Source organism: Myxocyprinus asiaticus, chromosome 5 (assembly GCF_019703515.2).
Source record: "Myxocyprinus asiaticus isolate MX2 ecotype Aquarium Trade chromosome 5, UBuf_Myxa_2, whole genome shotgun sequence".
Lineage (NCBI taxonomy): Eukaryota > Metazoa > Chordata > Actinopteri > Cypriniformes > Catostomidae > Myxocyprinus > Myxocyprinus asiaticus.
Window position 1 is genome coordinate 46,559,117 of NC_059348.1, and position 14,613 is coordinate 46,573,729.

Sequence of the window (14,613 nt, forward strand, 5' to 3'; positions counted from 1 at the left end):
GCCAAGGATCTGCAAAGCTGTCATTGCTGCATGTGGAGGATTTTTTGATGAGAACACTTTGAAAGTAGTTTATTTATTTAAGTTTTTTTTAATTTTTTTATTGTAATAGTAATTTTTCACATTACTAATGTCCTGACTATACATTGTGATCAGTTGAATGTCACTTTGGTGAATAAAAGTACCAATTTCTTTCCATAAAAGCAAAATCTGTACATTATTACAAACTTTTGGCCACCAGTGCATATCTCAATACTATACATATTCACAAAGCATTGTAAGATGGTAAAGTGTGTAACTCAATTTTGTAAAGTGCTGTCTTCACAGCTAGTTGTCATAATTGTTTTGCCAGATCACCATCTTTGCCGGTAACTCCGCCCCTTCTGCTTTGTACGGCATTCCACAGTCCGTTTTGACGGTTGAAAATGTGCATCATCCGGGTACTCGCAGTACACTTCTTTTTGTTGCATTTTCAGTGTAAACATACTACTCGCACTACTTACACTTCAAAATGTCGTAAAATAGTGCAGAAGTGTGCGGTTTGGAACGCACTGTCTTCATCCATTTTTCCTAACTTCTCTACTGTTCGAGTTTTTGTTTGTAAACAACAACCAGCCACATGGAAAGTTACGCGCAAAGAACAATGGGATATGATGCTTTTTGGTTGGCTTGAAGCGGCTTGAAGTACTGTGATTGGTGGTCTATAAAACTACATTTCCCATGTACATGCCGCTAAACAGCTGACAGGACAGCTGTGCTCGGCGGATGGCAAAGCTGCGTGTGCGCTCTTTGTGTCAAAACACGGGGAGACTGACTATGAGACGGACGTTAACAAAGAAAACTTTACACTCTAAGCACAAGTGCTCACTGTTATGGATCTCTTCTTCATACAAGGATGTTTCATCGCCTTAACTTTTGAGGAATTTTAACTGTTGAAATTATTTTTTATTTTTTTATGTTTTCCAGAAAGTTGGCCTCCTGGGGATAAGGTGAGGAAAAATGATGTTTATATACCTTTTTTTCCTTCTGAACACACATCTTAAATAATCGAGATCAGCACATTTGTGTAGTTCTATATAAACACTTGTTATGCCTATGAAGTATCCAGATATGTCGTTATTGTAATATTTCAATATACGTCTAAGTATACGTATAAGACAGAAAACGTTGCATGAGAAACCATACATCAATCCATAATTGTAAAGAGATGTTCATTTAGATTCACACTGTTGCTTTTAAAAGGCTCCACAATCTTAAACTGTGTTTAATGTTGTCTCTGTTCTCATACTTAGTGGTCGTTCTCAAAGATCAGATCAAATCTGCTTCAGTGTGCAGAACTTTTTTTTTTTTTTTTTTCTTTATTTATTTTTTCTTTTTTTTCTTTTTCTCCAGAGGTCATTTTTCTTGTTGTTTTCAGGGTGTTATTGCATTGTCTTTGCTGGGCTCAAGTTATCAGAAATTGTATCTGTCTCAACTTCGTTAGCTGCCTACCTAGAAAGCTTTTTTTTTTTTTTTGGGAGTCTTTCTCTGTGTTTTAAAGCCTTTTTAAAAAGAGTCTGAATCACTGGTCTAATATAAAATTACACAATTGATCTTAGTGCGATGACGTCATTATTTCACTCCGCATGGGGCATGTTTTGCTTTGGAGGAAATATTGAGCAACCATCCTCGTTCTTTTAAATCTAGCCTACTTCCACAACAAAACAAACCTGAGTGACTTTCTTTCAAAAGGCCGCGCAAACTCCGTCTCTCTCTCTCTCTCTCTCTCTCTCTCTCTCTCTCTCTCTTTTACTATTTCTCCATATCTTTCAGCCACAAATAATTATTATTATTATTTTTTTTTCAGTGTTTTTATTGCCGTGAGGAGTAGATGTGTGTGTGTGTGTGTGTGTGTATTTTTTTTTAACCAGGTCACATGTCTTGACGTTTTTACTATGCTCCAGTAACCTTCTTTCAGATATTTTTGAACTCAGTGCCTCAGTTTTTCTATGATGATTGTGCAATAGTTTGCCTTTCAGCATAAAGCACTTGGGCTGTTCGTGACACTTGTGACAGACCAATTATTATAATACACGATTTGCTTTTCATAACAAAAGCAGCTACTTTAAAGTTGACATGAAATCATGGTTTTATTTAGCATTATTCATCAGTCATAATCATTCATTTAAAAAAATATAAAGTAATAACTTGCTCCGTCTCAATTACTTTTAAGCTGAACTTTTAGGCCACGCAGGTGGGGAAAATGTTAAACAGTAGCATAAGGTCTATTTAGACATTGTTTTAGGTTGTTGTTGTATATAATTCAGCCTTTCTAAAATGTTCTGTGCAGTACTTTTATGCCGGTTAATGTAATAAAGGTTACGCAAATAATAGCAAAACATACAGTAGCTGTGAGCAGCAATCATGGGGCCTAGCACCGAAATGGCCCAAAGGCCTATTTGACCCACAGGACCCACAGAATGGATAAGAGTCACTCCAAGCAGGATTCAAACCTCTACCTTACCAATCTCCAATCCAGTGCACAATCCACTTTACCACACGACCACAACATTAACAGTCACCAAAGGAAGATACCAAGGAGAGAGAGAACAACATTTTTTTTTATTTTTTATTATTGAACAAATACATAAATTAACAAGACATAGCAGCTTATACAAAGAGACCAATGACACACACACACATACACACACACACACACACACACACACACACAAATATATATGTATGTATATATATATGTATGTATGTGTATATATAGATATGTATATGTATGTGTCAACACACAAATAAGAAAAAAAGGGGGAAAAAACATCAAAATATATAGATGTATAGATATAGTAGTGTATACAGGTACAGTGATAAGTTTAAGCAATAGGTTAATTTAGTGTAATTATAATGGAGAGAAAAAAAGATATAGATATAAACTCACTGAGTGATAGATATCAAGACAATTTGAAACAATCATAGTAATAATAATAATAGCTGTAGTAGTAATAACAATAATAGTAGTAGTAGTAATAGCAGCAGTAGTAGCAGAAGTAATAACAATAATAATAATAACAATAGTAGTAGTAGTAGTAATAGTAGTAGTAATAATAATAATAATAATAATATCATCATCTCACCTTTGAGATTTTAGACCAGTCAATAAAATGATTGCAGATATACACAACTTTCTAGGTCTGGGAGCCGCTCCACCAATTTCTAAAAAAATGTTGTTATTACAGCTAAGTGGTTTTGAATTGAATCAGGAATAATTAGGTGAAGTACAACCTACGTTGTAGTAAACCAGATGTGAAGACCCTAAGGTGAACAGAAGTATAATTAAAAAAAAACATCCTTTGTGGGATTCGAACATCCAAATTTGAGGTTGTAGTCCAAAACTGTTCATACTCTGTGCCACTCAGTTTACATCTCAACGATGGCAAATAGACATGCCAAGTTTGGAGTGAGCACACAAAATTTAGTTATCTTTTGAACTACATGTGATGTTATCTCCAAACTGCTCAGGAAATGATGTTGATGATGCATACCAATATTCTTTTAAATTCGACTTGATCATCAAAAGATACAGAACTTTTAAATATAATTTAAAATGATGGATAATCTGGGATGTTGCAGTAAGTAATATGGTTTGTAAATGCTGTTTCATGTTGACTTCAGATCTAATGAACACTGCAATACATGTAAGAAAAATAATCAAGTCGTCAATAATACATGGCAGGGTAGTCAATCCTACTCCAGGTCCACCTTTCCTCAGGTAGGTGGACCTCCAGGAGTAAGAATATCAAAATAAATGGTGTGTGTTGATTGTGACTGCTGTTCCTCTACAGGTGTTGATAGTTGCTGATTGTTTTTCTGCAGGCAGGGATTGTTAGTTGGTGAAAGGATCCTTTCAGACAAAGTCATGGTGCTAATTTTGGGTCGGCGTGTCAATCATGAAAACTCTGGTGGTGTGCCAGAATCCCCTGCAATCAAACGGAAAGTCTTGGAGATGGAGTCCAAGAACCTGAGTGACGTGTACAACTTTTTTTCCGGTTCTTCTCATGCTGAGAGCGTACTACAGGTCTTCAATGAGTTCCGTGACAGTCGTCTGTTTACGGACGTGATCATCAGTGTTCAGGGTCGAGAGTTCCCATGTCACCGCGCTGTGCTGTCAGCCTGCAGCAGCTACTTCCATGCCATGTTCTGCAACGACCACCGGGAGAGCCGCGAGATGCTGGTGGAGATCAATGGCATCCAGGCGGATGCCATGGACACTTTCCTGCAGTTTGTTTACACTGGTCGTGCCTGCATCACCACGCACAACGTCCAGTTTCTCTTTGAGACTTCTAGCCTCTTCCAGATCGTCACTCTGCGAGATGCTTGCGCAAAATTCCTAGAGGAGCAGCTGGACCCCTGCAACTGCCTTGGAATCCAGCGCTTTGCAGATGCTCATTCTCTCAAACAGCTGGCCAGTCATTGCCGTAGCTTTGCCCTGCAGAATTTTCCAGAAGTGGCGCAGCACGAGGAGTTTCTCGACTTGCGCAAAGACGAACTGGAGGGATACATAGCTAGCGATGAGCTGTCCATTTGCCGGGAGGAAGTGGTGTTCGAGGCAGTGATGCGCTGGGTCTACCACGGTGTGGAGGACCGCAGGCCCATGCTCAAAGACTTGTTACAACATGTTCGACTGCCTCTCCTGCACCCAAACTACTTTGTTCAGACGGTGAGTGGCATATTCAAATGGGGTTGAGTGGGTCTGAATGGGAGGTGTCTTTCAAATAAAAGAACTCAGATAATTCAAATAATTTTTTAAAAGTTTTGCTATGATGCTTAGAGTGTGACCCAATCATGAATTCAGCCTTAATGTCCTCAAGTGAAAACAAACCCCACCATGGGTACAAAATGTTCCTTAAATTATGGAATATTGGAAGCAGAGGTCAGTTCTGCTTCTGGAGATCTGACCTCCTGCAGAGTTTAGCTCCTAACAAACACATATAGGGTACAGTCTGCGTAGCACCAACCCCCTAAGGGGGCACAAAAAGAGTCCACCGGCTGCCCTTCCTCGCACGCTATACGTTATTGAAGGACCCGATAGCAGTCGTGGAACACTCTTCCCATCAGACGTTCGCTATGGCAACCCCCCTCTGTGTAGGGGTCCTGTTTGAACAGCGCTTACCTTGCACACGTAAACCAGCTAATCATGGTGTTTGGGTCAATGATTTTCTTATAAAGGGGGTAGATTGCAACTTATGGGTCTGTATTACTAGAAAAAGTGTAACAATAAACTTTAATCAAGTGCCCCTTTAAGCCAGTCTTAAAAAAGACCTTGACATCGCTGAAACATTTTCAGATTTTTATGTCATTTGGTTATCAATATTGGTGACCTTTAGGTAGGGTAAATAAAAAAAAAAAAATGACATGCAGGTGTGTTAGATGGAAGTAAACTCCGTTGGAAGATGGATCTCAGAGGTTAGTAGAGTTATGAAAAAAGTTAAGCAAAAAAGATGACGGTAAGAAAAACATAATATTTCTTTTGCAGGTGGAAGGTGATCAACTGATCCAGAATGCTCCAGAATGTTACCAGCTGCTGCATGAAGCACGTCGTTACCACGTACTTGGGAACGAGATGATGTCACCACGTACCAGACCCCGCAGGTACAATCTAGTTTCTGACCAGAAATTGGTTAAATTACAAATCACAAAGCTCCAAATCCAAAGCAGCATCTTCTTAGCAACTTAATCTGTACTGCTCATTAAATTGTTTTTTCTCCCTCTGAGCTGCTAAAATTACATAAATGTCACTGAGAAATTGAAACCACTGACAGAATTACAGATGATTGGCTGGTTTATCACTGGCTTTGATCCTAGGTGAGTGTGTGGTCAGTGTAGAATATTTTCTGATGTGTGTATGCTTTTTATCATGAAGATGAGACATAAAACAGGTTAGGTTTTTGCCTGTCAGATGATTAAATTGGCGAAAAAATCCCATAGGCTTACACTGATGGAGGGACCCAAACCATATTTTCCTGGTCAATGCTATTTTGCATTTGTCTATTTTAATAGTTTATTTTTCATTAAAAAATATATTATTAGCATAACAGTTTGAGTGAAAAATGTGTGCAAAACCCGCATGTGAAAAATCTTGCATGTGAATTTTCACAGAGCATCTTGTGAAAGTGCTTTAATGAAAGAAAACCTGTCCTTTTGTACAAAATGAGTTAACACTGTTAATGTCACAAATTTGCTTATTTGATTACTGATCACGAAATTGTTTGTAATCTTAAATATTTCTTATATTATGTCATACATTTTTCAAAATCACGCATAGGGTTAATCACTAGCACGCAAGCAACAGTGAGAGAGGAGCAGGCTATTTTATTTATATGAAGTTTTTCACACCTGACCTGCATTCCAATCTACATCTTGGATGTAATCACTCCTCATGATCACACAGCGTGTTTTCATCAGCTGAATGGGAATGTGAAGCCAGGTTCACACATCCTCCGTGATCGTGGCGTGAGCGAGGCGTGAGCAGGGCGGTCGCATTGGACATTCACATTGGTCTCTTCCGCGAGAAACAGCAGCACCTCTGCGCAGAAAATAGAGTTATCTATGAGGTCCTATGCCAAATATTTTCTTTAATAAGGTCATAATAAGCTGAGGTTATTGCTGCTTCAAGGACAACAGCGGGCAGTCATGTGCACTTCATCTTTATCAGCACACTTGGTTGTGATTGGTTAATGTTGTGTCTAAACTGTATACCTACATACACATTATGGCAAAAGGTCTGGCAGTTTATTAATTCTTTCTTTTATTAAGTTATTTTATTGGGTTTATTTGCATGCAGACATAGAAATTGTAGTGTACTATAGGTTCGGTTTGAATAATCTTCATTTGCTTTTGTATCTTTTCTATAATATCCTGATTATTTTAGTGTTGTAATTCACCCAGAGCCGCTGAGTCCAGCATGAGCCGCACGGCAAAAATAGGCTCAATGCCGAAACTATCTGCTGACTGACGCTTCTGGGATGCGTCACCTCGCGACTCACGCTTGCAGTGGGAACGGTGTAATCTGTTAATATTGGCGCCGAAATGAAAACATGCATAACCCGGCATTAGTAATGTACTGCAGCCAGAGCCGCTGACTGCAGCGTCTGGGACGCTTCTGGGATGCATCACCTAACGACTCACACTTGCAGTGTAAACGGTGTCATCTGTTAATATGGGCACAAAAACGAAAATGCGCCGCTCATGCCTTGCTTATGCCCCGCTCACGGAGGATGTGTGAACCCGACATGACGAGACTCGCGCTGCGCATGCAAGCCATTCACACATCACAAGCCGATCAATTATTTTGCCCTTTTCGGTTAATCCTGCAAAATCCTAAAACTTTATTTTCAATAGACTCATATTTTTTTATCAGATTATGTTTTCTCTTTTATGTAATTTAGAATGTGACCATGGTTTAAGGATTGTGTACCTGTATGCTGGGTTGGAAATCTCAAGGATTAATAGTGCTGTTTTCCTCATTACATCACGTGTTGTTCTGAAAGCAAAAAGAAACAAATCAAACACGGAATACAGGCCGTCATTCGCGCAGCCTGCCCGAAGCGAAGCGGGTGCATTTACTCTCGCGATTAACCGAAAGCGCTGCCGGGATTATCTGCCTGACAAGATGCTACCTTTTACCTTTTAACTCAATTCATGCTGTTGTAGTACATACTGACAGGTTCTCCCGTGCCTACCGACAGGTGCTACCCATGTTTTAACTTTACATATCAATGATTTTACTGTTGGTAGCATATCCTTAGCAGGTAGCACAGATTGTCAGAACACCGGCTCGTGATGCGCGAATGGCTTGCACGCACTGCACAAGTCTAGGTATACTCCAGTCTCGTCACATTTGAACTTTTTGGTTAGCCTTTCATACAGCTCATGAAACACGCTGCGTGATCATGAGGAACAATTACATCAAGATGTAGATTGGAATGCAGGTACGGAATTTCATATGAATAAAATAGTCTACTACTCTCTTGCTGTTGCTGCCGTGCCAGTGATTACCCCTCTGCGTGCCATAGATTGCCGACCCCTGGTCTATGGGATAAATGAATGGGATTTTTACTTCTGGAACCAGACTGTTGCACTCTATTGCGGGAATGATTCTTACATTCCGTACACACATGGAATGACAATTTTGAAGATTCATGACCGCATTTAAATGCAGTTGTCACTCCCAAAACTTTGTAGTGTGTACGTGGCCATAGAGCAACCACCGTGAACACCTTAGCAACTGCATAGCGATGCACCAGTACTGCCAACTACTCAGAACACCTTAACCGCATAGCAATGCCCTGGCAACCACACACAACCTTCTAACATCATAGCGGCGACTTTTGCACGGGGTAACACCACTCATATTTCCTTCAGTTTCATCATTATCATGTGGTCAGTGGCGAATGATCAGACTTCGGTCACTGCCATCTCACTTGATGCTGAAGAGGCATTTGATATGGAAAAATGGGATTATCTTTTTAAGATTTTGGAAAAATACGGGTTCGGGATAACTTTTATTGGATGGATTCAATTACTTTATAGACACCCGGTAGCAGCGGTACAAACAAATGGATTAATTTATTGTTCTGTCTTGACCTGGAACCATTAGCAGCCGCGATAAGAAAGGAAGATGATTTTCCAGGGGTGGTGGCGGGAGGTATGGCACATAAGCTTTTGCTTTATGCAGATGATATTTTATTATTTGTCTCCGACCCTACTAGATCTATGCCTTGCCTTCACAGAATTATTCATTCCTTTTCTAAGTTCTCAGGATGCAAAGTCAATTGGTCTAAATCCGAAGCATTGGCTCTGACAGCGTACTGCCCAGTAATGGCTTTACAGCTGGGCGCCTTCCAGTGACCCAAACAGGGCATTAATTATTTGGGCATTTTATTCCCAGCAAATTGGTCTGATTTAGTTAGTTAATTTTGACCCCTTAATAAAAAGGTTTTCGAGCAATGTGGGCTGGGGGGCTTACATTTATCTATGATTGGGAAGGTTAGTGTTATTAAAATGAATTGTATTCCAAAATTTAACTACTTGCTACAGTCTCTCCCTGTAGATGTCCCCCTCTCTTATTTCAAGCAATTTGATAGTATAGCGAAGTCCTTCATTTGGAATAGTAAATGTCCCAGATTACATTTTAATAAGTTACATAGGTCAGTTGACAAAGGTGGGCTAGGCCTACCCAAGATTTTGTTTTATTATCATGCATTTGGTCTCAGAAATTTGGCTCATTGGACGCTTCCACCTGAGAGAGCCCCTCCCTGGTTTTGTATTGAAGAGAAGTTCTTGCCCCTATTTTGCCATTATAAAGCCTTTCTGTTAAACTAACTGGAGAAGTTAAGTCACACCCCGTTGTCTCGCATTTGCACTCGTTATGGACAAAAGTGTCCAGAGTGTTTAATTCGGACATTTATTTAAATGTTGCCTCGAGCATGAATGGGGAGGGATATTAGTGGGGTTTGAATGTGAAATGTTGGTTCGTTGTATATGTGTTAGGTTTTTCTTTGTTGTGTATATATGAATCAATAAAAAATGTTAATTACAAAACAAAAAGAAAATGACTAAATGTAGTTTGGTTTTGGCTCTACACATAGGACTCATAATGGGTAAAGAGGTAATTTACAAATGTTTCTTTTATGTAGAGACAATTTTAGTTTGAGACAGTATCATTTTGAAGGCGGCATCAGAATTGGGAAATTGTGTCTCTGTTTAGCAGCAGCATATCTGAAGTAGAAGGTGGTATGTCTATAGGGCTGTAAATTTGTATTTTAAAACCATATCTTTATTGGAGCCAGCTATGTATTTAGAGTATTAGTTTCCTAATATGGAGTCCTTATCTTTATTTTGGAGGTTTTATCTATATTTAGACCCAGTATGTGTATTTTGGAGGATGCTTTATCTGTATTTAGACTCAGTATCTGAATATGGCGTCTGGATCTGTGTTTAGAGGCAGTGTCTATATTTGGAGTCAGAATTTTGTTGCTTTCATTAGGAGGTGAAAATATACATGCATGTTCACTGTGAATTCTGATTCACAAGTTCTCGATTCATTTCCGATTTGATTCAATTCTGATTCATTTGGGTATATTTCAGTTATATGTACATTTTTGCTTACATTTGAAAGAAATTCTCTCTTATTCCAGGAACGTTCTAACATGGTACATTATGAAAATATTTTTCTTATTAACAATTGTTATTGATTCTTGTATACAAAAAAACAGAAAAAACAATATATATACAGAATCAACTTTAACCCCCATTATTTCCCCCTCCCCAACCCCACCCTATCCCTCAACAAACATCCCTGTGGTCAAAGCCCAAATTACACAATGCACACATAAACAAACAAATGAAAAAATATTTGAGAAAATAAAAAATATAAAAATCAGCAAACAAAGAGAAAAGAAAGAATTCCACAATTACTACCACAATTTTGTCTCTTTCCACCTGGTCCTCAATGAGAGCCTTCCAGAAAGGACAAATATCTGTCCCATTTCTTACCATACGCATCCAATCTGCCAAGCTGCTTATATGACATCTTTTCAAATGCCGCCACACTGCCCAATTCGGTGAACCACTCTTGAAATAAGGGAGTGCCAGCTGACTTCAATCCTCTAAGAATTATCTGTCTGCCAATCATTACACTAGTTTGGACCCAGCTTTTTGTATATTTTTCACCTACTTTAATAACTGCCCCATCACCCAATGTACATAGTCTGGGGTAGAATGAAATTTGAGTATCTAAAACCTCACAGATAAAATTCTGCGCAGAATTCTTGAATCTTAGCGCAAGACCACAGAGCATGGGCCATGTCTCCATCCTCCAACTGACATCGCCAGCAGGTAGGTGTCTTTTAAATCAAGCCTAAATAATCTAGAGGGAGTCCAGTTATGGTCTTTGCAGACTCCTCTTTAGTGCGTAAATATGTGTGACTTTAATTTTAAAAGGAAGCGCTACAGGCCTGTGTCAACACATCTACACTGTGATACAGTACATGTGTGTCCCTGTGCAGAAGTGAGTGAGTGTGTGTGCTGATCAGCCTCTGTGACCAGTACAGGACACATCAGAGCCAGTACCCTTGTATCCCTAGACATAGTTTTAATTTTTTTTGAAAATTGTCCCACTCCTCCAATACCAAGTTCAAATCTTTTTCCCATAACCTCTTTAAGAGCTGTTAAGTCCCCGTCACCAAGACTCTTGAATCGACGAGGAATAATACACTGATGCTTCATGCACCTGTCCAAAGGCTGTGAGCACCATACAGAGAGTGTCTGCAGCTTTAGGGGTTGTGTACTACACCCAAAAATAGTACAAAGTAGATGCTTCAACTGTAAATACCCGAAAAATTGAGACCTAGAAATCCCAAATTTCTGTGTTATATTTTTAAACTATCTCAAAGCTCCGTTTTCATAAAGGTCACCAAGTGTAGCAACTCCCCTCTCCATCCATTCTTTCCAGCAAAAGGGGGACTTGTCAATACACAATTTGGGGTTCAGCCATATGCTTGAGAACATTATTACCAACAAGGCCCAAACTATGTATTTAAACTGGTATTAATTTAACTGGTGCAATAATCAACACAACCAAAATTGAAGTAAAATCAATAGTGAGATCTTAAGAATTGATGTCTGGACTGCTCAAATGAAGATCACGAATATATCGTAAAATCTGTATTTTTCCCAGCCCTAATGTTTGGCTATTGATTATCGGCCAATATCAACTTGTTCGATATCATTTGCTATCATTAAATTGTATTATGTATTTATCAACATTATATTGTCCATCGGCCACCCAGCTTTCTAGATACTGGTATAGACCATTAAAAAAAATCATAATGAGACCGGTTAAAGGAATATACAAGTTAAGCTCAATTTGTGGCGTAATATTGACTACCAAAAAATTATTTCAACTCATCTGTCCTTTTAAAAAAGCAAAAATCAAGGTAACAGTGAGGCACTTACAATGGAAGGAAATGGGGGCCAATTTTTGGAGGGTAAAGGCAGAAATGTGAAGCTTATAATTTTGACATTAATTATTCTCTTATAATTTGAGCTTTAAAGTTGTTTAAATCGTAATATTAACAGATGTTTTAGGGTTTGCTGACATTACATCGTCATGACAATGAAATTGTAAAGTTGGATTTAACTTCACACAGAAAAGGTTAGCAAGTGATTTTATCACAGTAAAATCATGTTTTCATGCATATTGTGCATATTGTCTTTTGGCTAAACTTTTGAAACGGTGAGTATTTTAACGTTCAAAAATTGGCCCCCATTCACTTTCATTGTGCCTCACTGGAACCCAGATTTTTGCCACAAATGCTGTTAATGGAGTTTAACTTGTATTAAACCTGGAATATTCCTTTAACAATAAGTTGCATGCAAGATTCCATGATCTAAGAATTTTGAGGAACAAAATGAATGTTTATTTGATGTTGGCCTCTCATATACAAAACTAGTCTGATCCTAGAGATCATATTAATTATCCTATGAATCATGGCTGAAGCCCACTGTACCTTGTCTGTGGAACCCATTGTTCAACCACAGTCTGATGGTGTCATCTTTTTATCTTACCAGTGCAAAGCCCATACTTATCTGATGGTTTTGTATTTCCTCTCTCTCTTTGTCACCAGGTCAACAGGTTTCTCTGAGGTCATCGTGGTAGTGGGAGGGTGTGAGAGAGTGGGAGGATTTAATCTACCCTACACAGAGTGTTATGACCCCGTGACGGGAGAATGGACGTCTCTTGCTAAACACCCCGAGTACACCAAGTCCGAATATGCAGTCTGTGCCCTCCGCAACGACATCCTTGTGTCAGGTGAGCCCATTATGTGCATCTAAATGGGTCACATCTTCGAATTTTCTGCAATTATGTTTACCCAAAAATGAAAATGTCTGTCATTACTCACTCACCATCATGTTGTTCCAAACCTCTGTGACTTTCTTTCTTCTGTGGAATGTGAAATATTTGGTGATTATGTTGGTCTCAGTCACCATTCACTTATAGTGCATCTTTTTTTTTTCATACAGTGAAATTGAATGGTGACTGAGGCTATCATTCTGCCTAAAAAATTCCTTTGTCTTCCATGAAAGACCAAATGTTTGTAACAGCATGAGTGTGAGTAAATGATGACTCATGGGTGAACTATCCAAGTAAAACTGATAAAACTAATGTACCATGCTTGTTTCATTTTAACATGTGTTGTTTGACACCATGTCCTACCCAGGCACAATGCAATAAAGCAACAAGCAATAAATCTTTTCCATGTTAATCCTGAAGGAATACGTTTTGATGGTCATTAGGTTTTCTATTACTGTTCTGTTGTGCTTGGTAGACCCATGCTGACAGTGAAATATTGTTGGTCCAAAATCCTCATCCTCATAGCTGGATGTGATTTTGTCATGCCACGCAGCATTTTCATTTTCATTGAGGACAAAACAACTACTTGGCGCTGGAAACACGGAACGTCTCGCCTGTTTACATGGTGATACTTGCTGTACTTTTTTGGCTCTGTTGTGTCCTGTACTGGTCACAGAGGCTGATCAGCACACACACTCTCTTCTGCACAGGGACACACGTACTGTATCACAGTGTAGATGTGTTGACACAGGACTGTAGCGCTTCCTTTTAAAATTAAAATCACATATCTATGCACTAAAGAGGAGTCTTAACGTTTGCCAAGACCATAAATTAAATCTTTCAAAAAGTTAATTTATGACTCATGCTGACAGGAGTGTTTAAATGCAGTTGGATCCAAAGTCTGAGACCACTAGTTGAAAATGCTTCTTCTATTTTGCATTTTTCTAATTTAATAAAAAATGATCATTACAAATTATATGATCAGAATAATAATTCGAGTGCAAAATTGAATTGAAACATTTACATGAATTTTAGAAAGCCTAGTTATTTTGGTATGTCCCTCTTTTGCTTTAATGACGGCATGCTCTCAAGCTGGCATCCAAAAAAATGTGCAAAACTTGATGATCCATGTTATCCAGCATGATTTGAGAATATTCCAAAGAGCATCTAATGGGCTTCAGAGGAAGACAGGAAATCTGAACTTCTGTACAATGTAGTCAACATGGTCAGTGTCACAAATTTGCTTACTTGATGAGTGACCTAAAGATATACTTCCGCATCTTAAATACAGTAGTTCTTATTCATTTTACTTCATAATGTTTATTCATTTAAAAATCTTCAGAATCCAAAAACTTGCTTATTTCCAGTATTATATTAGATTTTGAATCCAAGATTTTTAATGTACTGTATGTTAGACTTTTGTACCCCATTGTATTGTTGTTTATTACCAGAAATTGACTTTGAAATAGACTCCATTTGTATACTTGTTCAAACTTGTATAATTGTAAATTTCTCTGTGTTCTTTGTTTGGAGTTTTAACTGTTTTGATTTTAATTTTCTTTACCTCATACACATTTTAGGTCACCTTTGATAAGACTGTGCAAAAGACTGTTCTATCTTACCATAAAGAGAATGATTCAGGACTTTACTTTCTCAAAAAGCTTTCGTTCCTTGGCTTCACTGATTTTGTTTTAAATTCATTTTTCATTTGA

At 38.4% G+C, this 14,613-nt stretch overlaps 1 protein-coding gene across 2 annotated transcripts in view; it reads left to right on the forward strand.

Moving 5' to 3' along the window:
• The first annotated feature begins 634 nt into the window (after window positions 1–634).
• The window catches only part of LOC127440334 (kelch-like protein 24), a 43,699-nt gene continuing 29,720 nt past the window's right edge, over window positions 635–14,613 (forward strand). Inside the window, exons 1-4 of one of the 2 annotated variants that reach the window (XM_051696871.1) lie at window positions 635–986; window positions 3,862–4,705; window positions 5,522–5,637; window positions 12,675–12,859. In XM_051696871.1, coding sequence (XP_051552831.1) covers window positions 3,905–4,705; window positions 5,522–5,637; window positions 12,675–12,859 — 1,102 coding nt within the window. In that variant the 5' untranslated portion in view covers window positions 635–986; window positions 3,862–3,904. The remainder of the gene's footprint in view (window positions 987–3,861; window positions 4,706–5,521; window positions 5,638–12,674; window positions 12,860–14,613) is intronic. The other variant, XM_051696870.1, reaches the window with a different exon arrangement.